Source organism: Melozone crissalis, unplaced genomic scaffold (genome assembly GCF_028551555.1).
Source record: "Melozone crissalis strain CALT ecotype California unplaced genomic scaffold, PUWL_Pcris_2 ptg000016l_1, whole genome shotgun sequence".
Lineage (NCBI taxonomy): Eukaryota > Metazoa > Chordata > Aves > Passeriformes > Passerellidae > Melozone > Melozone crissalis.
Window position 1 is genome coordinate 55,449,820 of NW_026535794.1, and position 26,902 is coordinate 55,476,721.

At 37.9% G+C, this 26,902-nt stretch overlaps 1 protein-coding gene across 2 annotated transcripts in view; it reads left to right on the forward strand.

Annotated features, from left to right (window-relative positions):
* GOLGA4 (golgin A4) overlaps window positions 1–12,268 on the forward strand; it is a 71,185-nt gene extending 58,917 nt beyond the window's left edge. Inside the window, exons 19-25 of one of the 2 annotated variants that reach the window (XM_054273267.1) lie at window positions 2,447–2,467; window positions 2,633–2,701; window positions 3,316–3,391; window positions 5,172–5,275; window positions 6,933–7,019; window positions 9,452–9,515; window positions 11,539–12,268. In XM_054273267.1, coding sequence (XP_054129242.1) covers window positions 2,447–2,467; window positions 2,633–2,701; window positions 3,316–3,391; window positions 5,172–5,275; window positions 6,933–7,019; window positions 9,452–9,481 — 387 coding nt within the window. In that variant the 3' untranslated portion in view covers window positions 9,482–9,515; window positions 11,539–12,268. The remainder of the gene's footprint in view (window positions 1–2,446; window positions 2,468–2,632; window positions 2,702–3,315; window positions 3,392–5,171; window positions 5,276–6,932; window positions 7,020–9,451; window positions 9,516–11,538) is intronic. The other variant, XM_054273265.1, reaches the window with a different exon arrangement.
* Window positions 12,269–26,902: the final 14,634 nt, after the last annotated feature.

Here is a 26,902-nt window from a genome sequence, read left to right on the forward strand (position 1 = left end):
TGTCCCCAGCATAAGAAGGACATGGAACTGTTGGAGCAAGTCCAGAGAAGGACCATGAAGTTTGTAAGAGGACTGGAGCACCTTCCCTGTGAACACAGACTGAGAAAGCTGAGGCTGTTTAGCCTGGAGAAGAGAAGGTTGCATGGAGACCTCATGGCAAACTTCTAGTATCTGAAGGGGGCCTACAGGGAAGCTGGAGAGGGACTTTTTTTTTATCAGGAACTGTAGTGAAAGGGCAAGGAATAAAGGATGTAACTTGAAAGAGGGAATATTTAGAGTAGATTTTAGGAAGGAATTTTTGAGGGTGGTGAGACTGAACAGGTTACGCAGGGATGTTGTAGATGTCCCAACCCTGACAGTGTTCAATGTCAGGTTTTATAAGGCCTTGAGCAACCTGGTGTACTGGGAGGTGTCCCTGCCCATGGCAAGGAATGTTGAGACTAGATTATCTTTAAGGTCCATTCTAACCTGTAAGCATTCTGTGATTCCTCAGTTGTTCCCAGAAATGTATCAGACAGATGGGCAATGACTTGTAAAGTATTTGAATATTGCCAATACTAAATTTCTAAAAGTGAATATGTTTACTGTTTAAAAAGTGAACGTTTAATTTTGCCTGTGTCTGAAATGTCGTCCACAGCTCTCTACTTGGAGTTTCCATGGCAGACTCAAAGGAGTTCTCCAGGGTATAAATGGGTACAAACCAGTTCAGAGAACTCCATCACTGATAACCAGCTTAGTTTTGAAGGATAAAGATGGTTTCACTTGTGGGGGAAGATGAGCAGGTTGTGTAGTAGCGCTGGTACTTAGATGCAGTTAAAGCATGCAGGTTCAAAGTAGTTGCAGAATAAGAATGCAGGTTTGTTGTTTGTTTTTTTTTCCCCGAGTGTATAGATGTGATTTCTCTAGAATACAGGCATCAGACTTTTTTGAGTAATTTTGAGAATTCCAACTAAATTCAAATTTAGCAAATTGCTCACCAGATTTCTTTTGCATAGCTGATTCAACTAAATGTAAATGCCTTATGTGATACGATTAACACTGGTGATTTCATCTCAAAACAATGGAACTAGTCTAATAGATTGTGCTGTGGAATTTGCACATAATTCCTGGTATATCTTCTGATCCAGTCAAAGCTCAAATATTTAGAGTAATGTAAGTGGGCTTTCACTTCCTGTTTTATCAGTATTTCAGGATTTAATTCTTATTCTGACACAATCTGTTCTGGGGTTGACAAGTAGTTTTCTTTTGTCCTACTTAGAAATGGAGTTGTTTTTAATTTTTATTCCTGTCTCAGTTTGTGTTTTGCCTGTGCTTGGTATGTTTGTAGGAAACTAATTTTGCTTTAACCTGGTTCAATAGTACATATTTGCAACAGCTACAATAGCATATATAGGCAGCATTACAGACCTATATGAGAAAATTAGGGCCTGTGGAACTTGTCAACATACCCGAACAAAACTGTATAAATCCACATCTGGATTTTACAGTGTGTTCAAATTAATTATATTTACCATTGTATTTTTTGTCTCACTTGATTTCTTTTTTATTTTGTTGCTTTGCAACATTTTGGGTTTGTTTTTTTTTTTGCCCTTCAGCACTAGTAGTCAAACAGTGTGAAGTCTTCCATTGACTGGATACAACTTTTTGTGGGCAACATATTTTGTCTAAAATCAGAGACTCCCAAATCACAGAAGTTTTTCATAAAATTTTCTGTGCTGCTTGTTTTGTAGCCTAGACCAAACATTACACGTAACATATCCACTTTGACATGAAGTGTACCCTAGATAATGGAACAGTACTTGTCTGATTGTGATAAAAAAATGACAAATACTAACAACCTTAAGTATTAATGTTTGGAGGTAAAAATGTCAGAAAAATCTCTATCCATATCAGAAAATAAATGTCTGATTGAGGTTTTCAGAAGCAAGAATTTAACTTAGAAGTTTGAGATCCTTAGAGGAATGATTTTCCCCTATTTTCTGTCTGTAGGAGACCCCACAGATTTTTATCAGCCTGAGACAGGGAATAAATCTCCTTTTCCACACAATTGCTTATGTTCACATTTCCAAATGTGACTTAAGGAAAGACATGAAATATTCTGAATAGTATTAATTGTAGTTAGGGCATCCTGTGATGTATTTCATACTCATTCAATTATTATTCATCTCCAATATATATTTCATAAAGATTTGGAAACATTAGGTTCTTTAAGTTACATTTATGATGATTGTCTTACAGAATCAAATGAGATAATTTAAATATCAGCTTTATGTATTGTCAATACAAATAAGTTAAACTATTTATAAGACTAGTTGTTATTATTGGGTAATTTCAATTTTTGTCATCCTCAATTAATACACTGTATAAGAACTCAATTATTGATATAGTGCTTGATATAGTCAGTATTTTTCATACTTTTTAATCTAAATTTTTATTTTTGTTATAGGTCACAATAACAGAACTAAAGGTACGTCTTACATGTTATTGATTTTTCTCTCTAATACTTTCCTTGCGGAGTGGTTTTAAAGCTGAAATACTGCTTATAAGTTTGTGTGTGTTAAAAGGAGAAATAGGTTTATTGCAAAACCTATGATGTATTTGCAGCAATTTCCAGACATGACTGTCTTTTCAGGCACAACTTGCACAGAAGACAACACTAGTCAATGATTCAAAACTGAAGGAGCAGGAGTTGAAAGAGCAGGTAAGGGTCACGTTGAATGAGTAAGAAGTATTCTTGTTTGATACTTGGAGTTTGCAGTATTAAAAGGTTTGTTCTTTTCAAGTGATGATGTGGTACATCTCCATACAAGGTACTATGAATATAATAGACAAAAAAATAGTTTTCACTCATACTTGCTCTCAGAACATCTGTGTGCTTTTCAAAGTATTCCTCTATCCCCTGAGAATAAAAACACCACATGCTTGTGATACTGGTTAGCAAAGAATTGCGCAGTGAAAAAGGGAACAGTGCACTTTATGAAATTATTGAATTTTTTTTTTCAAAATTAAACCTTTTTTGGTGTTTAAGTATAATTTTTGTTGTAAGCTTTTTTATCTATAAAAAAGTTATATATGCTTATATATAAAATGAATACATAAATATATAATATATGCATAACATCTGCTATATATATTTTTATGTGTATATGCAGATGTACAACATTGGGACAGTTTTTAATGTTTTCCTTCCTTAAAAAGCAAATGTATTTTGCTTTTATAAGAGATGATATGTAGCTGGAAACTGTTTCAGTTATGCTTATTTTAGCTGCTGTTTAGGTTTAACACTGTTTATCATGTCAACTGTTTTCTGTTCAGATTCATGTACTGGAAGACCGGCTGAAACATTATGAGAAAAATATGTATGTCACATCAGCTGGAACACCATATAGAGGTAAGTTTTCATCACAAATAAGTTTTTTTGTTTGTTAGAAAGATACAGTTTGGTCTAGGAAATAAAACATCATTTTTTTTAAAACACTTAAATAATGCACTTATGACATCCGTGTTTTCTCTTGTCTATTATAGTAGCGTTGGCGTGTGATTTCAGATGACCAAATTCTTTTTTTAATGTTTGTTTGATGTTTTCTTTTTTATGTCATCCAATTAAAAGAGCTCTGTATCAGAGTTCTTAAGCTCTCTTCAGTACAGGACTCAAGAGCGTCCAGTAGACAGGGGCAGAAATGGGCACACACAGAGCAGGGCACAGGTGGGGACAGAAGGTCCCAGGCTGAGCTGGGACACATCCCTTGTGCCCTTGGCAGGAGACATTGGGGGTCCCAGGAGGCTGGTCCCAGGCACCCAAGGTCTGTGAGCAGCCCCAGAACCCAGGCAGAAGTAGATTTGTGCTGTTCATGTGCTGTCCTTTAGACACTGGTGGTTGGACACTTTGGAGATAGAGTATGGGCTTATGGACCTTCTCTCTGGTGGTATACTGTTCCTCTCAGACTCTTTTAATGTAAAATTAATTAAGAAAAATGCACAGGGAAATGAACAGGTATTGCTCACCTCCAAAAGATTTGCAGCTGTTTAATTGAGGAGTATGTACTGCATGAGACAGAGGGCTCAAGCATTGAGCCTTGCTAATGTTAGAGATGTGGGGTTTTGCCATCCTGTGCAGACCCATCTTAGCTGGATGAACTCAGAAGACTTTCAAAAATCACGTCACACTTGCTTTTTGCAAATTTGTGCAAATGGTCAAATTATCTCGGGATGATCTGCATCTCTCATCCCCTCAGAAGGTCCATGCCTCCTTCCCTCAAGGTGACTGAGCCAATGATGGCAGACAGTTGTGGGTATTTAGTGCCTTCTACTAGTGCAGGGCTGGGAAGAAATGTGATCAAGGATTTCCTCAGCATGTACTGATAGGGAGAGGAGCAGGAAACATACTTCATCTAGAAGGGACCAACATCAGTTTCATAGTCCAGCTGTGTGACAACTTCAGGGCTGATGGAAAGGTAAAGTATGTCTTTAAGGGCACTGTCCAAATGCTTCTTCAACACTGATAAACAGGCATCAACCACCTCTCCAAGAGGTCTGTTGCAGTTTGGACACCCTTTTGGTAAAGAAATGTTTCTTCTCATCAAGTCTGAGCTCCCCATGATAAATGAACCATTTTCCATGTGTCCTGGCACTGGGTACCAGGGAGAGGAGAAGGCAGTACTCGCCTATCAGTGTCTCCTCAGGAAGCTGTAGAGAGCACTGAGGTCACCCCTTAGCCTCCATCTCTCCAAATTAGACAAACCCAGTCTCCTCAGCTGCTTCTCAGAGGACATACCTGTCAGCACGTTATCCAGAGGAACCCTCTGGGTGTGTTCATGTACCTTCCCATTCTTTTTAAATGGTGGGTCCCTGAACAGCACGCAGTATTCAAGGTGAGGCTGCACCAATGCTAAATAGGATGGGATAATCACCTCTTTTGACAGACTGATGATGCTGTGTTTGATGCACTCCAGAATGAGGTTTGCCCTCTTGGCTGCCAAGGGCACATACACTGGTGACTCCTGTTGCACCTCCTGCCAACCAGCACCCCCAAATGCCTTTCTGAAGGGCTGCATTTACTCCATCTAAGGTGCAGAATACAGCATTTGTTCTTGTTTGATTTTGTGCCATTAGTGAAACTTGGATTCGGATGAATGACTCTCAGAATAAATATTCTCTTCTCATTTACACAGATGGAAACCTTCACCATACTGATGTTTCCCTATTTGAGGAACCCACTGAGTTTGAATACTTGAGGAAAGTGCTCTTTGAATATATGATGGGTCGTGAGACAAAGGTATGGAAATTTGTATATGCTGACAGGTGATCTTGGTGTATGATGGGAACTATCATGTATTTTTGATTTGTTATATGCTGTTTATTTCTGACAATAAAGTATTCAATAGGCTTTCACATTTTTTTCCCAAAGAGACATGATTCATAACTTCAAGACTTCATCTGCCTGCCAGGATGAGTGGTAGGTGGAGGGAGTTTTCACATCTCTCACCACTGTACCTATCAAGACAAAAACCATTATGGGTGGATACAGTTTATCAGTAAAAGTCTGTTTGTCAGTCAAACTTTATGTAAAATGAAAGCTGGTATGCAGAATATAAGCAAAAATGATCTTTTGATGTAGTCTTGACACAGACATGGTAAGTTACAGTTGGATTAAATAACAATTTGTTGGTAGCTGTGTTACCAGCTGAAGATGGTGAAATACCTCTTCAGTAGTTGCTTAAAGATATTTCATAGTATTCCCGAATCTGTATACCTTAGATGTTATTAATTCCCTCTTAAAAGTAGTGAAAAGCTGGACAGTAGATTTCTTGATTTCATACGCTGGTTTCTTTCATTCATTAGATGTGTTTCTGGAGGACACTGAACTTAGTGTTTGCTCTCTTCAGGATTATCTCACATAATCATAAATCTATGGGTTAGTCTTAAGAAGCGGTTTCATCCTGCTACATGAACTTGAAAACCATGAGCAGTGATGATGCAAATGATAGAACTTTTTAAAACAGTTTTAAGTATGCTTGTAAAGTATTACTGTGCTTTCCACCACTGCCCCCAGCACAGTTCTTAAGTTAAAAGATCTGTAAATTTATCTTCTCAGTACAGATGTTCCTTTCTCTCAATTTTTTTGTTCCTGGACAAGAAGAGACATTTTTTTAATCTAATTCTGCCTTGTAAGGTCATTTTGGTGGCCCTCCTCTGTGCATGATCCCCTTTACTAGCGCAAATATGTGTCCCTTGTCTCAAAGGTGATTCAGTAGTGGAATTGTTATATCTCTGGACATGCTTCCTCTTTTTTGAACAGGGTTCAAAAGAATCTGTGCAAATTATCTAGGATGTATTGCCAATTATGCATCCTAGTAAATGATACTGGAATGCAATCAAGACATTAATGAATGCACTGGTTTGTCTACAGTATTGGAGACATAAGAGAAATGTGGAGGTTGATGCGGATCTAAGAGTCAGGAATTAGTGACTTTTAATGTGGGTAATTAACCACATTCTTTGTAAACTGCTTTACCAAGGTGTGTATGTGTATTTGCTGAGAGGTTTTACTTTCTTGCCCTCCAATCCAACTTTATTATTTGCCTCTTGCTTGGCAGGATATCTGCAACAAGATTGACAGATTGCTTTTTCTAGGCATGCACTTTATCTAGTATGCTGTCTCATTAATGGACTCCATCATTTGAGCATAGATCACATAGAACTTAAATCACACTACAGCAGCTGAAGTTTGTGACAATGTGCAAAAATTGTTTTCATATAATTCACATCATGCATATACAATGTGAAACAAATAGTTATATCTTACTGATTTCACTGTTTTCCATTGACATTAATAAGATAGTATCCAGTATTACTAAATTAAATTAATTTTAAAATATTACGGACATCTTTGTGGATGTGGAATTATGTATGGATAACCTATATCTCTTTAGACAATGGCCAAAGTTATAACAACAGTGCTGAAGTTCCCAGCAGATCAGACTCAGAAGATACTAGAACGAGAAGATGCTCGACCAGTGGTAAGTTACGGAAGTAATTCAATTTTATGCAAGAGGAGTAGGTTTCAAGAATAAGGAATTAGAAAATTTTTATGTCTTCTTTTCTTTGTGTCCACATTCAAATGAACTCCTTTTCTCCTTCCTTTGCTTTTCTTCAGTGGAATATCAAATTCCAACTCTAGGTTTGAATTTATAGCAAGAGTGAGAAAAAAAGCAAGCATGTTTTCTTTACTAGTATTTTTCCTCAGTTAAGACATATTTCTAATAGCGATGAATACAATAGGACCAAAGCAAGTTTAAGCATCACTACTATTCTGTGGATGAATTTTCTAAATTAAAAAAGTAATCTGACATATCAAATATATATATATCTATATAAATACGTGTAATATATTAAAATTAATGCTTCCTAAATTGAGAAGTTTTTGTGGAGTCATACCAGTTTTTATGAAAAATATATCAAGAAAGATTATCAGCCCTGAGATGAAATTTCTGGCAAAAGCAACAGGCATTTTGCTTGTAGAATAGAAAATTGATTATCTCAATCACCTGAGATATGTGTTTGAAGTACGATATGTACAATTTTGTCTTAAGTGGGTATCCTAACAAGCTTGGGGTTTTGATTAGGTTTTGGGGGTTTTTGTGTGATCCTGCTTAATTTTTGTATTGAAAAAACACGAAAATATGGTAGTTTTCTCTGGGTCAGGACAGGTCAAAAATAACAGTTGTAAACAGTTTGGTGTCGGTTTTTTTTCCCCTCTTTTTTTGACATTTGCTGAGTATTTAGTAGTTGACCTATTTACTAGAAAGGTGAAATTGGCTTTGGGAAACAGATAAGGAGGTAAAATTATTTGAGCATAAGCATTTCTTTGGTATTACTTTTACTGTTTTATGTATAGGAGCTACTTTAAATTAAAATGAAAACGGCAGTAATAGTCTCCTCTACATTGTATTCAGAATCAACACTGTGAACCCTCTCTTTGTGGGTCACCTTAGTGAAATATTAAAGAATTAAAGTAAGAGGAAGAATTGCATTCTGTTTCTCTCACTGACCTTGCGTATATATTTATTTCATACTTGCAAATACAGCATAAAATAAAAATATTAATAATTTCATTTCACTTCTAGATACATTAAAGTCCTGTTGATTCACTAAAAAATTTTTTTAAAGTCTGTATTTTCATCTTGCAGTATCACATTTGAGGAAATGTTAAATACTTTAACATTTTCCTGTACACTTAGTATTTTTGAGAGCCTTGCAGTCTTAAATATTTTAAATACTTTTAGAGGATAAAAAATATTGATTATACGTCAGCTCCAGTAAGTATCATGTATTCAAAGCATTATTTTCTCTCTCTGACATTAAAATAGAAAGCTGAGACTGTTTTGTTTTGGTTTTTGTTTTGTTTTGTTTTGTTTTGTTTTTTGTTTTGATAAGCCAGAGTAATATTTAGGAAAGATTTTGAGAAAAGAGAGATGGGCCTTGTTTTGCAGCCACTTCAGCTTTTTGATATTTAAACCTGTTCTTTCTACAACAGACATGTACAGCTTCTGATACAAAAAAAAAATTTAACCTGAATTCATCCAAGAAATTTTCATACTTGGTAGTAAATTTTGTCTAAAACACACAGTGAGATTTTTTTGTACACTACAAGTGCTTTGATTTGTTAATTATATTTTTGTTCAAAGAACTCTTGGGTTTCACATAGCAGTCCCTTCTTGGCTCATATGTGGCCTATGAATTCTCTCCTTTCCAAATCCACAAAGAGACTGAGTTACACGTCTAATGGAAACTCAAATATTAGGGCATATTATGAAGGAAGAAGTATTTTTTCCTTTACTTTCAAAGTTATGTGTTCGTTTGCTGAAGCACAAATTATTCTGGGGATGAGTCTTCCATAATTCTGTTTAGAACTAAAAAGTTAGAGACGTCTTTATAAATTACTCTATCAAGAAATATGCTTGGTTTCTTTTAGTTTTGATTTATTGACTGACATGGCACTAGTGTTTCTCCATACTTAATATTGGACTGATAACCGGTATATGGAAATATCCAGTGTTTAGCTCTCAGGAGCAATGAAGTTCTGAACTACAGCATAAACGTGCATTTTAACTTACAGCTTTTAGTTTATTGCTAAAGCATCTGTAAGTAATTCTGATGTGTAAATTACTAACTTACTGTGCTACTAGAGTAAGTGTCGTACTAAAGTATCTGTGAGTAATTTTATACCCTCTTAGTGGGCATATATTTAACAAGTTTCTGTAGCAGTTCCTGGTTAATAAATATATGCTAGATCAATGTAATCTTCAGTAATCTGGCTTTTACTGTGTTGGTGTTGTGATCTAACTGCAGCAACCTCATCCATAGATGTCCACAGAGTTCTTATTTGTTAACACTACTTAATGCTATCAGTCAAATAGTCCAATAAGCTCTTTTCTTCCTGGCTTTGTAGTTTGCCTCACCTCGCAGTGGTATCTTTTGAATATGCCACCAGTCTGTGCTTAGCTAGCGTGTGGGTGAGTGAAGTATAATACATTCTTGTTTTATGTAAAATGAAATCTGTATTATGCAATTAAAGGTTCTTCTGCTTTTTTTTCTTGCCTGCTTTCCTTCATTAAAGAACAGATTTTGGTTGTATATGCGTATGATAATTTTTGTTTTCCTCCTAATCATGTCTTGTTTTACAAAGCTGAGTTTGAAAATGGTAAATGCTGATTCAAAACCGATATTTTTGAGTGATCCTAATCCTAAGTACAATTTCAAATGTTGATTGAGCCACAAAAATCTTAGTAGTAGAAATAAAATCAGATTTTAAATCAATTAATATGTAATATTGAATTTTATTGCACTTGGCTTTGTTTTGTATTTATTAATTTTTTAAGTTCCTGTTTTGAATAGGCAAACAAATCATATTTGTGGGAGATATACTGTACTGCTTGAAATGAATTATTACATCTTGTAAATATGAAAATGCATTATCTTTAAAAAGGTGAATATTCTCTGCAGAAAGATTAGGATATAATTGGGTTTAAACATTAGTACCTTTCTGAATCACAGCTTTGGTTTGATAACAAGAGACACTAAAGCAGAGAGATGGCGGAGAGCAATTAGGGGAGCTTTATGCTCTTAGTTTGTGTCTTTCTTCAAGTTTTGTTATTCTACTTCAATTATGAATCTCCAATGCTAGTTGTAGCATTACAAGAATGGAAGAGCTGACATAGGCCTGAAGATGCAAGTTGCATCAGACTAGCCTAGCTAAACAAGCAACACACATGCAATAGCTGGTTGAGAGAGGACTGAGCTATGGAGCAACACAGGAAAAAACTTCCTGCAGTGGCTGATAAAGATTATGATTTGAATCCCTAGTGGTGTATGATACTTAATAAAATCTGCAGATGAATTCTATAGAATATGGTCAGTTCAACTTTTTTTCCCTCCTTTGCAAATGGAAAGCTTTGCACAGTTGTCAGGAGTTGATTCAGAGCATGTGAAGCAGTTGCTGTCTCTTGGATGAAATGCATTTGTTGGCCTCCATCACTGTCAGAGCAAAATTAATTAACTTAGGCTATTGCCATTGCTATTTACCATTTTCCACATTGCAGTTGACAGGTTATCTTCCTCTCCTGCTGTCATGCGAACACAGCCTTCAACACAAAATAATACCTTTTTAAAAGGAAAAAAAATTGTTTATCTAATAGTCACGGTTTCTACTTCGTGTTTTTTCCATCTTTGAATAAAATAGTGAATGTACTATATTGCACTTAAAATGCAGTAGAGTTTGGACTGTTTGCCAACATCCTTCATCAGTTCTGACAAAATCAGCAACTGTTATCTCTATCCCTTTGTTGAAAAGAATTGAATTGTAGATACTGATGGAACAAAGCTATTTACAACACTATAGCAGAATAGGTTTCAGAAGATATGTTTGAAACTTACATTCTTGTCATGCTGTCTGTGTAAAAAAATGCAGGCGTTCTGAGCTGCCTTTGAAACATATTGTTGATACTGACCTTACTGTCAGAAATTATTGGTTACACTTTCATAACATCAGCTAATGTATATGTAAACTGTTCATACTTCATTATTAGATTGTAGTAGCCAACTTAATCTCAAGTATTTTTGTCACATACTCTTGCATGTGTATAACTTAGAAATTAAGGGGGATGCTGACTTCATTGTGAAGGCAGTCGTAGAGGAGGCTATGTGCTGGGTCCAAAATTCTGCATCATCATTTCAGTTTTGATGATAAGCCTTATGCAAAAGAGTCCAAATTTTTTTTTGTTTGGATTAATATGCAGTGATGTGGTAGACTATTTCCAATGAGACTGCTGACCATTTTGCTACACCTTGTTTTGTTTTCAACAGTTTCTCAACTGTTGTGCAGGTATCGGAATGGAATTGCTTGCTCAAATGTTTGGCAGTTTGACTTATTGAAATTCTTCCGTCTTCTGATTATATTAATAAACAATGCAATTATTGTAATATTAAGAGCTTCTAAGTTGTTCTCAATAATATAACATTTGATTTCATTTCTTCTAGCTGTGGCTACGACCATCTTGAAGATTTTGTGATGAGAATGTCTCATGACATTGCTGCTTAAAAATAAGTTTATATCTCTGCTGCCACTTGAGAAGGGACAATAAGAAAAGCTACTATTCAAGGTCACAAACAGAACAGCAAGAACCAAAACTCACCACCACCTTTGGACTGTGAATATAATCTACTGCCTTGGCAGAAATGCTAATCAGGGGTTATTTGGTTATTTCTCTTCAATTGAATACTGTCTTCTATTTTGTGTTAAAGGTTATTTTTTTAAAGGAGAGAAAAGACTTTATCATAGGAAAGAATTGCCTGCTACTGTATCTCTATACAGGTTTTACTGAGTGTTTTCTAAAGTTGAAATAAATGATTTGTTTCTTCTATTTATTTTTTTTATTTTTGATTCAATTGTGCAATACATTTTGGATGGATAGCAATTGAGGTGATTTTTCTGATGAACTAGACACTCTTGTTGACTATTTTCTCCTGATTTGATCTTGATTGTTTGCTAGAAGGTCACTTCTATATGCTTTTGCCTACAATAAATCCAAATTGCAGTACCTCGTTTGTTTACTCCTAGCTTTTGTACTTATATTTTCTAAAGAAAAGGTGTGTTCCTGTAAATTGTAAATAGTTACTACATAGCTATAACTGTATCATACGCTGATCTGTGACTGTTGACAGCACGAATATGAATAGAGTTGAGATGAAATAAAGTTTATTTACTATAATTTTGGAACAACTTTGGTATGATTTTTCTTTTAAAGGACACATCAGTTTTGTTCGTACTCCTGTTGGAGACATTGTTTACAGAGATATTTCCAGACTAAAATCACTCTCATAAGAACAACTATTCAAGTACATTAAACTGTTAGTCAGTGGAGACATTGAAGTTTCCAAGGGGTCACAACCTGCAAAACAGATATATGGTGGGCTGAAAAGCTAGCACGAGAATGTAGCAAATAGAGAAGCTTGATTTGTAAAAGTTCTGAATGATCATAGAATTACAGTCTGGTTTGGGTTTGAAGGGAACTTAAAGATCATATAGTTCCAACCCTCTGCCATGGGCAGGGATACCTCTCACTGCACCAGGTTTCTTGGAGCCCTCTCCAGCCTGGTCTAGGAATGGAGCATTTACAACTTTTCTGGGCAACTAGTTCCAGTGCCTCACCATGCCCACAATAAAGAGTTTCTTCCTAACAGCTAATCTAAATTTCTCCTCTTTCAGTTTAGAACCAATCCCCTTTGTCCTGTCACTATCTGCCTGTGTAAAACCTTGTTCTGAAAGGCTGCAATGAGGTCGTCTGGCAACCTTTATTTCTTCAGATGAACAACCCCAACTCTCTCAGCCTGCCTTCATAGCAGAGCTGCTCCAGCCCACTGAGCATCTTTGTGGCCTCCTCTGGACCCACTCCAAGAGATTCATGTTTTTTCTTGTGCTGAGGACCCCAGACCTGGGCACAGCACTGCAGGTGGGGTCTCATGAGAGAGTAGAAGGGGACAATCGCCTACCTTGACCTGTTGCAAATCCTCTTTTGCTACAGCCTAGGATACCATTGGCCTTCTGGGCTGTGAGTGCACATTGCCAGGTCATGACCAGCTTTTCATTCACTAGCACCTCCAAGTTGTTCTCCAGAGGACTGTTCTCAATGATTTATTCTCCCAGTGTTCTCCTGGACTCATTGAAGTTGCTCCTGACCAACGTTGTAGGACTTTGCACTTGGACTTGTTAAATCTCATGAGGTTTTTATGGGCCCACTTTTCAGGTTTGTCCAGGTGCCCCTGCATGGCACCCCTTCCTTGTGCCAACTGCACCACAGCTTTATCAACTGTCGCGCTGTGTCCACCCAGCCATTCCCTTGTCCACTGAACAGTCCACCTGTTAAACCTGTGTCTTTCCAATCTGGAGATAAGGATGTCATGAGAGACCATGTCAAAGGTTTTACAGATGTCTAGATAGATGACATTGGTTGATCTTTGCAGTCATTCCATTGGAGAAGTCCACCATGATGGAAAATTATGTATTTTTGTTCTTTTAAATGATTCCTGTCTGATGTTTTTGGCATTTAAGTTGTGATCCTCTGGAGTGATACACAAGTATGCATAAATTTAACCTCTAGCTACTGTGATACTTACCTTATCAATAACTAACATCTGTCATGTATGTTAGTTTGCCATGATAGTTCAGGGTGATCAGTCCTCCATGAATATAATTTTTAACAAGTATTTGAGGGGCAGCAGTCTGCAACGTATGAATGAAGCATGGTCCCCAGTTGTGGTATAACCAGAAACATTTATTAAAAGTGTATATAGCTTTTATAATATTTTCACTGACAGGTTAGAATAGTGTGAGCCTGGATAGCCAATAGTGTATCTGTTCATATGTCTGCTAAACAATGGTAAACATGATCAAGTCCTTAATAGTAACATCAGCCTTTTTTCCCTAAGACAAGTAATTGTGTAACAATTTCTTCTGCAAACCACTGTACTTCTGCTACTTACATTTTAGGAACTTTGTTACATCTCTCCTGCCTTGACTGAATTGCATTCTTTGTTCTCTTATTACAAGTTCTCTTTGTTTCATTATTCCACAGCAGTCTAAGTTCCTCACCTCTGAACATAAGGGATAGGATTTTTATTTTTTTAGTTGTTATTTAAGGTTTAAAGGGACAGAGGTTGATTTTACAGTTAAGTACCAAGAGTTGCATCTTTATTTCCCACTGCCTCATGTCTGACAAAACTTGAAGTTTACGCTTATTTATCATTACTAGCTTCTGGGAGGTTTAGGGGAAAGGGGTTAAACTTTGTCCTTTTATCAAACATCAAATGCATCAAATTTGTTTTAAAGATCAATATTCTTTGTAAGTATTTCCAATGTAAGTCCTTCTCTCTCCTTCTGTTGTGTAGCAGAAAGGCATCCTTCAGGCTGTGAGAGCAGCAACCTCAACTGGACTTGACATGAGTATGTTTGGCTCTGAAAAAGCCTATTCCTCTCATAGTTGGCTGAGAATTTGTGGGATTTTGCAATTACTATAATTACAGCAGTGTAAAACATAGATTTGAGTTTCAATTTTCTGTGTAAGCTGTCTGTTGTCTTAGGCTTTGGGAACTTCACTGCAGTCATCTATTACTTTGACATCAAGTATTACTGTGCTCTCCTACAGTTCTCTTGTCCTCACAGATACGTTATTTTTCACATATTCTGGTTTTGTTATTTTCCCTTTCCATGAAAGAAACTAGTTATGATCTGTACTTTGTCAAGTGTGACCTAAGTGCAGTGGAACAAACTGACACAGCCATACAACATTGCATGGACTAAATAATATTTTTCCCTTAAGTAACCTTAATAAAGAATTCAAAGGGGATTATAGAGTCATTGTTTTTTTAAAAACTAAAATCAGGTAACCACTACCCAAATTCACATTTTGAAAAAGTTAAATGTTTGGGGTGTTTTTACACACACACACACACACACACACACACACACATATATATATATACATATATTTCTTTAGGCTGAAGTTTTAACTGCTTCTAGATTTTCTTAAAGGGTAATATGTAAATAAGACATTGTTTTGGATAAAGTTAAGGTGAACACATGAAAGTGGGTGCTTTGTTTTAAGTAATAGTTTTTTCTTCTTGTTGGAGTGTCAAATGGTGCTAATAGTGCCAATCAAAGATTGGGCTGCCTTTTTAGCAAAGGTTAGAGGATGTTAAACTCATTCAGACATGTCTGTTAGAAGATGCATCTGCAAGAGAATGTGTTTGGATCATCTCATGTTGAACCATGCCTTAGTCTTATGTGCAATATATATGATATTTGTAATTTTATGAACTTATATACATGTGCCAGAAAATGTGTAGATCTGTTTATAGAGATAAGACTTAAAATGTTGATCAGGCATCCTCTAGTGTTCTAAGGATTAAACATTGTTAATTTAGATTAAAAATACCAGGGATTTTATTCATGTATTATTTCACTGCCTAGGCTGATATTTATTTGCAACATACTAGTTCAAATTTTTTTTATAAACATTATCTATAAATCCATCCAACTTCTAGTTCTGCCATTTATAGTACCTCTTTCTGTGATCTGTACTAAAATTTATTTATTCTCCCATGTGGTATATGGCTCTTTCCTCTAAAATGAGGATTTCAGACTGTAAACTGGAATGAATACTGAGAAGTTTGGTTTGATTTTTGTAATTGAAACTCTTGCATAAATCCTATTGTTCTTCTATGTGTGCTATAGAAGATACTTCTTTTTCCCTCTGTAGAGTTTGTTAAATTAAGAAACTTATTTTTCATTTGCTGTTTCAAGCAAAAACAGCTCTTTTGTGAAGTCATTACAGCTTTGTTGTGGCCATCAATATGAGCAGAAGCCCAGCAGCCTCTCAACTATGTGAGGAATATCCAGACCAAGCAATGGTGTAGCTGTTCATAGATGCTGGTTCTCAACAGCACTACCAGTGTGGGATTTTCAAACTCTCTTTGGTTGTGTATATTCATTACATGGAAAATTAGAAATGATAGAAAAGAAGTTACGGTTGTGTATGTTCATTATATGGAAAATTAGAAATGATAGAACAGAAGTAAGCAGTAAGATGCATGTTCTTCTACATTGTGTCTATCCATGCTCTAGCATTTGCTACCTTTTATTTTCTTTCTCAGGCTTTCATTTACACTGATTCTAGTCTTCCTCTGTTAACACTGAGTTAGTTTCCTGTATGCACTAGAGTAATTTCAAAGGCACATTGATTGACTTAAAGGAAGTACATCCCTGGAGATTTCTTTTGTTATAGAACAGTGGCAGCCATTATTTCCTGCAGTTGCCACATGACATATCAGAGAAGAAATATTTAAGCTTATGGTAATTACATATTATTTTATGGCTGTGCTAGCACATCATGGAACAGCAATGGATGGTAATGGAGCTAAGTGTAGTGCAGGAATCTGCTGTGACACATGGCTTGCATCTCTTGGTTGCAACTTTTAGAGCAGTCCAGGTTACCTGGTGGCCATTAGGCAAATATTAGCTGTTTTTTAATTAGTTGAAAGACACTTTGATTTAGCAGGTGACTTTTCAAAATGGAGATGAAGGCCTGTGTGGCTGTGAGGGCTGACCATGTCCCCCACACGTGTGTGGAGAGCATCATGGGTGTTGCTGCCAAACCAGGTCTGCATGCCTGTGGCTGAGACACCTTTGCCTGATTGTGTCACGACAGCTCGCATGTCCAGCATTTCTGTAAGTGTTTAACTTTGCTTAAAGGAAAAGGAATGAACAGCAGAGTGTATCGTCAGTTACATGGCCCTTTTAGAACAGTAGATAAATAAGAAGGGAAAGAAAAGAAAACGGAGAAAGGGTGAGGTGAAAAGTTAGGGTTTTCCTTTATGGTAAGGAAAGTTGTAATTAGGCTGAGCTTCTACCTGCTACTTCCCTGAAATGTGTTTTCACATTAAAGGAAACTGTCCTGACCTTGAAGCCCTGCAGTGAGTGTTATCTGCATGTTATTTAAAGCACACCACACTTCAGCCCCTAGATTCCAGTGTTGTTACTTAATTAAATCTGATCCAACCAAATATTCAGTACAGGAAGTGTCCAGCTGCAGTGGGTCTAGTGCTAGCTAAGCACCGGTGCATTTACTTGAGTATATTTACTCATTTTCTTGCTGTGAGATAAGCATTTGGAGAAGGAGGGCAAAACAGGCACAAACTTTAAAGAGTATAAGGAAAAAACTTTATTAGCAGAATTGAAAGAAAAAAATAAGAAAAATCAGAATAAAACCTTCAGAAAACTTTTCCTCTCCCCCCACCTTCTTTTCTTTCCCACTGAAAATGTAAGAAGACAAAAATTGGGACTTTCAGTCAGTTTGTCACTTGTAGAATAGTCTTTCTTCACTCTCCTTAGGGAGAAGAGTCTCTTTGTCATGCTATAAAGACTTTTCCACAAGAAACAGGTCTCTCATGGCTTCAATGTCACAGCTAATCAGCTGCCCAGGAAAAGAAAATCTGCTCACAGCGTGAAAAGTCCTTGTCATACCTTGCAGATATCTCACAGCTGCTTTCATGAGCAATGTCAACTTATTGGGGTGCTCTTTTAAGGATAAGCTGTTCTAGCATAAAATAAAAGTTCTCTTCATCCATTTCTGGGAACAGAGGGTTTTCTATTACTATCACTGCGGCAAGGTTTTTCATCTCTCTATGTTCAAATTTCTCATTGAATGAAAATCACTTCCACATCTGCTCACTTTAGCACTGGTGCCTCTGATCATGGCTGTGGTTAAAACACTACATCCCCTGAATGCATTTTCATAAGTTACAAGGAAACAAGAGTTTGATGTATCATAGTCCATCACCATGGCTTACAAGAGGATTTCAGCCCAAGACTGAGGCATCTCCTCAGTTCTGCCCCTCCCATCTAGAATCTGACTCCTTCTTTACTGACCTCAGGGTTCTTGTTTTCTCTACAGGTCTTCACCCTTTCCTTTTCCTGACTCAGGAGAAAGTGTTCGTGGGTTCATTTGTTTTCAAGCTTTATCAATTAAAACAGTATAGAGTCTTGAAAATGTTTAAAGGCTGACTTTGTCCAGGCTCCGCAATTGAGGAATCACTGTGTCTGTTACTGCTGTTCATGTGGCCTCTGCTGGCACTGCACAGACCGCGCTGGCTGCCGGCACCACCCCTGTGCCTTTCTTTCGTGCAAGGCGCCGGAAGAAAGGAAAAAAACACTGCCCCTCCTTTTGTCCTGTCTGCAGCACAGCTGGCTAGAAGTGGCTAAGCAAACCAAGTCCATTGTGAGTCGTGCTGAGACAGGCGCTGCCGCACGGTGCCGCCGCAGTTGCGCTGATTTCAGCCACATGGTCGCTCCCAGACCAGGATGGCGGTGGCCGCTCCCAGCCCCAACCACGCTTTGCCTCGGGGTTGCCCTCAGTGCTGACAGTGGCGCCACTCCCGGTGCGGGTCCCAGAATAAACAAAATTCATTTGGGAGACATGCAGAAATAGCCGCAGCCGTGTGGCACTGCCTTGGCCACACGGATCCTGGCCGTGGGGCCACTCCTGGCGCGATCCTGGCCACGCAGTTGCCTGTGGTGCTGGGATAGTGCCGGTGGCATGGCCTGGCGGTGGCAGAAATCCCAACCGAGCTGTGTGCCAGCCTGCCTGGGCAGGGCCAGGGCAACCTAGCCCCACCATGCACACCCGGCCCAGTCCAGCCTGTTCAAAAGCCAGAAGCCAAGAGTTTTCCCAGGCTTTCTTCTTTTTAAAATGTGCTTTTCTACAGGGGTGTGCTTAACTCTTTCAAGTGGTCCAACCAGGCCTCAATGCCCAAATTTAGCCAGCTGATTGGCCCTTCAGAAGCAGCCAGTTCACTAGCTCCAGCAGGTCCCCACAGGGAACCACCTTTGCCCCCGCCTCCCCCCAGCTGAAAACCAGACTTTCATTAAACAACAACATTAGCTAAATTAAATGTGAATTCTTTTTCCCCTCTCAGCTTCAGCACATTCAGAACATAATGATTCTCAGGATAGTAAACTGTTTGAGGTGAAGAACAGTTTCTGTGTATTTTAGTCAGGTTCTGCTAGGGTGGGACCTCATTGCTAGAATGAACTGGTAGAAATGTTGCTAGATAGATACAGGATGAGCAGGAGAGATCCTGGTTGTGTATTCTCTTCCTCAAGATGCAAGTATTCACATGCTACTTAAAAACAGTAGGGAATTTGAGCTGATCTGAACTCCTGAGCTGGTTGAACTCCTTGTTCAACCAGTGAGTAAATACGAAACTGCCATGCTAGTTCCCGGGAATCTGGGTGTGCCTTTATATATAGTTGTACGTATCCTACATCTGCTGGGGTTTTAATGTTGTCATTTTAAAATGTGACTTGCTCATTATGATAATAGAGGGAAGAGTGTACCCATGACAATGGCCAGCATGAATTAGGACTTACAAGGAGATGCGGTGGCTTTGTAGTGTGTTGCTCATGGCCACACATAGGACCTGCTAGGTTTAGGCATTTAAGCATATGCAGTATAGGCTGCACTTTCTTAGTTCTTTGTAGTGATATGAAAACTTCTTTAAAAAAAAAGGTTTTGTACTTAGAGAGAGTCTTGAGAGTCTTTTTGCTTGGAGAGCTATGCTTTGATGTCACACCTGGCTGGATGCATGTGGACACCTCAGGGCAAGCCAAAAGTTTGGGCAGAGCGGTTTCCTCTGGGCAAGAACACTGCAGGTTGGAGAGCTGCTGGGCAACAGTCACAGCCACAGCCAGCCTTTCATTGTACAGGTAATCTCCTCAGCTCCTCTTTTATGTTCAATTATTTGCTAAACATTTTATTTCAGTTGTCTTCATTGACCCTTTCCAGAGCTTGTGCATCAGTAGTTCCTTGGAAATAGGTTTTTAAGGGAGAAGATGAAGAATGACTTTCAATGAGCTGCTAGACAGCACAGATATCCTGTTTGTTTTATATAAAGTGGGGAGATTGAACATAAGAGGCAAATGCATGAAATCAACAGCTTATTTTTAAGTTGAGAATAAGAGTGTGACTGTAGGGAAACTGTAATTAATGTTTTTTTAGATAAACTCTAATACTGACTAAAACTAGAAGTCAACTTAAGTATATTTGTAGACATCATCAGGATCCTGATGGTTGTCAGAAAGCCTTTTGTGGTAGTGGTAGTGGCATACCGTAGTTAGGGAATCAAATAAATGCAGTATATCTTATATGTCACCGCTGCTATGAAATAGTTGTCAGTGTAGTTTGTTTAATGTATTTCACTGAGATGTGTGGACTGATTTATCATATGTCAGGGAAGGCTGGGCAATTAATATCTCAACTGATTTTATGTGCTTTGCGACCAGCCCAACCAGGCTGGTCCCTGTTTTGTTTGTGATGTTGCTGAGGACAGAAGCATGGATTGCTTTCACCTGGGACATGCAGGTCTCTAGGCACTCAGAAGGAGGCCAGGGAACCATAATGTACTCTTAATTTTTTCCAGAGGTTCTGCTTTTCTCTGAAAGTTGAGTTATGACTGAGCTTAGACTTTTTATTTTTGATGGAGGAGACTATACCAAAAAAGTCTCACAGTTGGGGCACAACAGTTGCTGTCTTCATTTTGGAAAACATCCCAAGATGTTTTCCATCTTTTCAAACCTTACTAGTACCACCTGGTTGGTCTAAGAGTGTGTGACTTTCTTTTAATAGAGTGATGGTATAGCAACTTGCTAGAAATCAGAGAGTGAACCATGGAACTGTCACATTGACCTCCAAATTTGTCATATTTTCTTGCTAATCTGTGTGATGGCAGGTTTGTTACTGTTGAATTTGTCCCTGAATCTCTCTTATAGCTGGGCCAGTCACTGAGGTATATGAATAATGCTGCTCATAAACAAGAGAGCTTGCTGTGTCATCACATCTGCTGTGGTTCTCTCTTTACATTATTTATAGTGAATATCGCTCTGGGGAATGCAAATTCCTTGTCTTAAATCCACTGATTTAAATTTAATTGTGCTTGCCAAAAATTCTGTCCTGGTGGAGAGCAGGGGGGTTTGAGGGTTTGAGGGGTTCATTTTATTTGGCTTTTTTTTTTTTTAATCTTTTTTACTGTTTATTTTTTCTAAAATCACTGGCATCACACAATATCCTTCTTCCTAACCAGATGCCCAGATTCAGTGTTTTCCGCATTATTAAGCTGGATAACTATACTGCTTCTGGCATAGCTCAGGCCAATAGCAAGTCCTATGGAGTTCTACAGTGTCCCACAGTTTATTTTTCTGAACTCTCTGTAGGTGCAATATACACCAAATTAAGCCATAGCATAGCAGAGAATTTACAAACAATTGGACTGCAGAAGGGTTATTTGGTTAAAGCTCAAGCTTTGGGTTCACACACATAACTTCAAAAAATGTCTTCTCTGTGTAGAGAATAGGTTTGGATCTCTCAAAGATTAAAATAGATTATTGCTTGTATGAACTTTTCGTACAAGGAGTGCATGATAGTTTACATGTGGAATAATAAACATTGAATAGCTGAATAATGGATAGCAGATGTGCCAAGAATGCCAAACAAGATATTTGAAAGCTGTGTAAAGTGGACCTTTCAACAAGTGGCCAAAGTTTGTGTGACCACCAGGATCTCAGCCTAATACATTTAAAAATTGAGGCTAAACAGAAAGAAGAGATGCCACTTCAATGGCTAAATCAGTGAGATTTAATATCATGTAGAAAAATGGTGGATCACAGAATTCATCATGGGGCAAGTATTCCATGACTTTCTCATGTCTAGGACATGTTTCCCACTTGTGATTTTAGTTCTGATGTAGTCACGTGAGAAAAATGAGACAAAATCCACTTATATTTGGTTTAAAAATTCTAAATAGTCTGGCTTCATTAAAGCTTCTGGGAGCTATTCCCTGACTTTCTGTGGGTTAGATCCAGACTGAACCTCTGTCACTGGAGATTCACTAAGAGATGAAAATCAAAGGAAGCAGGCTGAATACCTATCTATCTATCTATCTATCTATCTATCTATCTAATTATGTACCTCATATCTTTGTCTTAAGCTGCAATTTTATAGAAAGCTAAGACATAAATTTAAAGGCATGTAAATTGGTATAATTTTTGCCTAGCTAATTCCACATAGATTTAAAACTCTATTAATGAAAACAATAATTCCTGTTTTATAGTAATTTATTTGTTTTTTAGGTCTCATCATTGGTTAGTCCTTCAAGGTTGAAATCAGTTGGATTTTTTCATGAGAGGTGATGCTTCCAGAATCTCATGATTTATTGTCTTCACTGCAACATTGCAGCATGTTGGTTCTCCTTAGGAAATTGTCCTGTTCTCCTGGGGATCCTCTAGAAGAAAGGGAAGAGCTGTTGGTGGTTTGCAACTCATCTACTGAGCGAGGCTAGGACTCAGCTACTTACAAAAACTGTAATAACAGTCCTTTGTGCCTCTGTGTCTCGCGTATGCAAATTCTTGACAGCCTGAGATTGCTGTAGAAAGTGCAGTTTTTGTGGCAGGTCTGTTCCCCTTCTGATCTGGGACAGAAAACAACAACTATAGGAAGAGTTGATTTACCATTTCTCTTTGATGTATTTCTCTCATTGGCCCAGCACTTTTCTCAGAAGTTCCACAGTTAGCAGTAAAGAGGTAGTCTTCTACAAAAAATCTCTCTTGTAAAAAGTCTCAATTTCAGCATTCAACTCCATTACTTATAATCCCCATGAAGTTATTAAAAATATTACAGAGAGGAGCTATAACCTGGAACAATGTCTTTTGAAAGCAGACAATATATTTTTCTCCAAATTGCTTAGTTCATTCAACAGCCTCACCTAGTCTGAGGTTAAAATTCAGCCATGGGTTCTCACCATGGTCAAGAAACATTAAGTTAGATGAGACTGAAACAATGCTATCAAGCAAGTCCAATTAAGAGCACATCAGCTTTCTTAAGTATCAAGGATTTCCATGAATTATGTTTTAGGGGTATCATATATATGGTTGCATTCCAATGATTGTTTAGGAGGTACTAGAAACTGGTTTTGATGTCGAACGGTTAGTATTTCTGGAGTTTTTGTGTTGTCATAAATAAGAGAGAGGTTTAATCGCTGGACCATTCTTGAAAGCCCAGCTTTGGATGCTCTGAATTGTCCACCAATGGAACTTCACTTTTCCTTGACCATGGCTCAAGTACCTTGATAACCCGTCCCCTTTCTTACAGTGGTCCAGGGGCATCTCTCAATGGACCTGAAGGAAACAAAATTTCTTCATCATTTTGCTTAAGAGAGGCCTCATGGAGCTGGTGTGGCAATTTTAGGAGTAACTACCTGAGACTTACTGCATGTGATTTTGGAATATGTTGCCACATGGCTTACTTTTGGATTTACACATTTTTATGCACTGGTCTTTCTTATAAGTTGTATATAACAAAATAAATTAGAAGAAGATTTGGTTATAGCATATTGTCAAATTAAAGTGTATCTCCTGTTGTTATGATGATAAAAGCTGTGATATAATTATAAAAGAATTTAAAATATCCATCAATCCCTGAGCTGTGTTAATGAGGTTAAAATTGAGTAACTGAGCATTATCTCACTAAAATAAAATTGCATAGTCACAATTCTACTAGTGAGACCAATGCTAGTGAACAGAAAAGAAGCCTGTGTTTGACTTGCAAAGTGTCAGTGCACATTTTTAAATATATACTATATGAATATGTACAGCAAAACTGTATTTCTGACCACATGCTGGCTGTCAGAGAATGAGAGATGCCAACTATGATGACTGCTTGCTTGTTAGCAGTATGAAAGGTAGTCTGAATCCCTGTTCATTGCAGTTGAGATGGAAGCGATGACACAAAACTCCATGTTCATGTGACAATAGCTAACTTTTATTGAGAGCTGTTTGTCTTAAACAGCTTTGAAAGTCTACACCTTTTTTTTTCTGATTGGCTAAATTAGTTGCCGCCCAGCTAACTGGCCAATGTCCCGATCAACTGCCTGTATCCCCGTCAGCCTAGACCTGCTGCCCAACAGCCCAGACCAGTCAAGTGATATAATTAAGGTACTGATATAATTACTTGCATTTCAGTTATAAAATTAAAATTGGGATTAATTAAAACTGTAAGGCCTCCAGGCCAGCCATTAGGCACTACTACCCTTTTTGTTTTTAAATACAAAGATAGTGTCTGTCATCTTCTGCAGGGCCCTTGCCAACAGGGTGACAAACACAGCACAATGTACAGAACAATCATGATGATATAATCTGGGAGTCATCAGGAACAGCTTCACAGGGTGGTATGCTGCAAACTCTTCACAACCATAACCCAATTATAACAAACACCTAACTTTCTTAGAAAACTGTTAAACGTTAAAAGCTACTATGGGTAACACTTTACAAACAATTGCTTACGAAATTTTCAACCTTAGAAACTATTATGAGTAACACTTCACAAAAACATAAATTATTTTCAATTTACCTTAAAAACAGTTATGGGTAATGCTTTGCTGGTTTGTTTCCATTGAAAGGTACAACTCCAGTTTTTTTCCCAAAATGTCTGTCTCGTGAAGACTAAGTAAAGTTATAGCTAGAGGTAGACTGTCATTCCACCGGCCCCACATCTTCCTACAGTGGTGTGAGGTGCCATTCCCATTACTGCTCTACAACATCTGCTGCAGGATTGTCAGGGAAATGTTGTTGGATGTGATCCTAAGCAGGGTGTAGAGCAGGACGCACACACCAAGCAGGTACCTGTTGGATGCCATCATCAGTGGAAATGCAGGCATACCTGCGCCCCAGAGTAACAAGGTCCTAGGGACCTTCCCATTTATTGGTAAGGAGGTTCTCTACTGATACCTTAGGTTTGGGTGACTGAATGTCACTGGAAGATTGCATTGATAAAAAATGATTTAAAATTACAAGATTCTGAGAATTAGCAGGTACTGTTAAGAGATTTAAAGTGTAAAGTACTTTAGTTACCCTACTCTGTGGGATTTCACCACACATTCCCTCCTTTTGTTTGTCAAGCATGCATTTTAAGGTGCCATGAGCATGCTCAACAATCACCTGTCCCATAGGAAAATGAGGAATACCAGTGTGGCGAAACACACTCCAGAGTTTTAAAAAGTGCTGAGTATTTTGCAAAATGTGTGCTGGACCATTATTGGGTTTTATTGTATAGGGAATGCCTACAGCAGCAAAGGCTGAATGCCAATGTGCAATGGCATCACAGCCTCTTTCCCCTGTGTGGACGGAGGCCCATATGGCTGATGAAAAGGTGTCCACTGCGACATGCATATATTTTAAGCGTCCAGATTCAGAGACAAGGGTGACATCTGTCTGCCAGACGTGTAAGTCTCGCAGACCACAGGGGTTTACCCCCATCTGCAGTGGTGTAATGTGACCTTGACAGTTGGCACAAGAGTTAGCAATGTTGCTTGTCAGTAAGAATTGCCTGTTTGTTAGTAAGAATTGCCTTTGTAATGATCTAACACCCTGATGAAAAGAGGCGTGGGATGCTCTTGCCTGTGTCTTGGTTGTGGTGCTGTCCAGGAAGGGCTAGCTAACCAATCAGCCTGGGAATTACCCTCTGCTATAAATCCAGGCAAATTAGTATGACTCCAAATCTATAAAATATAATAAGGGCATATTCTGACTTTGATTGTATGCCACAAACTTTTAAACAGTTCAAATAATGCAGCATTATTAATTTCTTTCAGTAAAGCTTGGTCTAATCTTTGTGTTGTATCTGCGACATGGGCAGAATCAGTTACAATATTTAAGGAAGTGAGAGGAAATTGTTGGAAAGCCATAGTGATAGCATGTAACTCCAGTAATTCAGGTAGTTCAGTATCATGCCCTTTGAGTGTTTGCCACCCATTGTCCTCCTTCCAGGTCACAATGGCTTTCCCCATTTTCTCAGATCCATCAGTAAAGACAGTGAGACCTTTCAGTGGTGTCCTGGTCTCAGTGACAATGCAGTGGACCCACTTAATTGCAGTGGTTTATGACTAGGTAGGTGGTAGGTGATTTGTCCTGAATAATTTTGTAAAGCACTTTGCAGTGCCATGTTGTTTGCAAAACACCATTCAAAACATTCCTGTGCAGCAGGTATAATAATTTTTGCAGGATCTTTGGCATTTAATTGTAAGCATCTTTGGTGACACTTAACAATTAATTGAGCAACTAATTCAAATATGGAAGGTGGTGTCTTTTAAGATTGATATGTTAGAAAAACCCATTCCAGAATAAGTAGTGGGTCTGACCACTGAGAGTCCTGTTGCCCAATGATACCCGTAGGATGTAAATCAGCAATAACAACTGATACTGCAACACAAACCTTTGGGCATATCTGATACACTTCTCTGTTTGTTATGGCCCGTTCTACTAATTCAAGCACAGTTTTTGCCTCTGGTGTTAATTTTCTTGATGAGGTTAACTCAGGGTCACCTTTAAGGATCTTAAATAAAGGTGCCAATTGTGGGTAATCCTAAATCCTAAATAAGGTTTTACCCAAAAGTTTCTGTGCAGCATTTAAAGTCTGATTTTTCATTGAAAATGGAAGTTTTTGCAGTTGTATGGTTTGATCTAATATTTTGACTCCCAGATATTTCCATGGTGGATGTGTTGTACCTTCCCTGGTGTGATTTGTAAGCCAAATTTTTGCAGTGCCTGCATCAATTCTGGCCATATTTGTAAAAGGCCTCCTTTGGTTGGTGTTGCTATTAGGATGTCATCCATATAATGATAACAATATGCTCCTGGAAGTTGTTCTCTCAGTATTTGAAGTGCCTGTGCAACATACCTCTGGCAAATTGTGGGGCTGTTCTTCATTCCCTGTGGGAGCACTGTCCATTGGTGTTGTTCAAT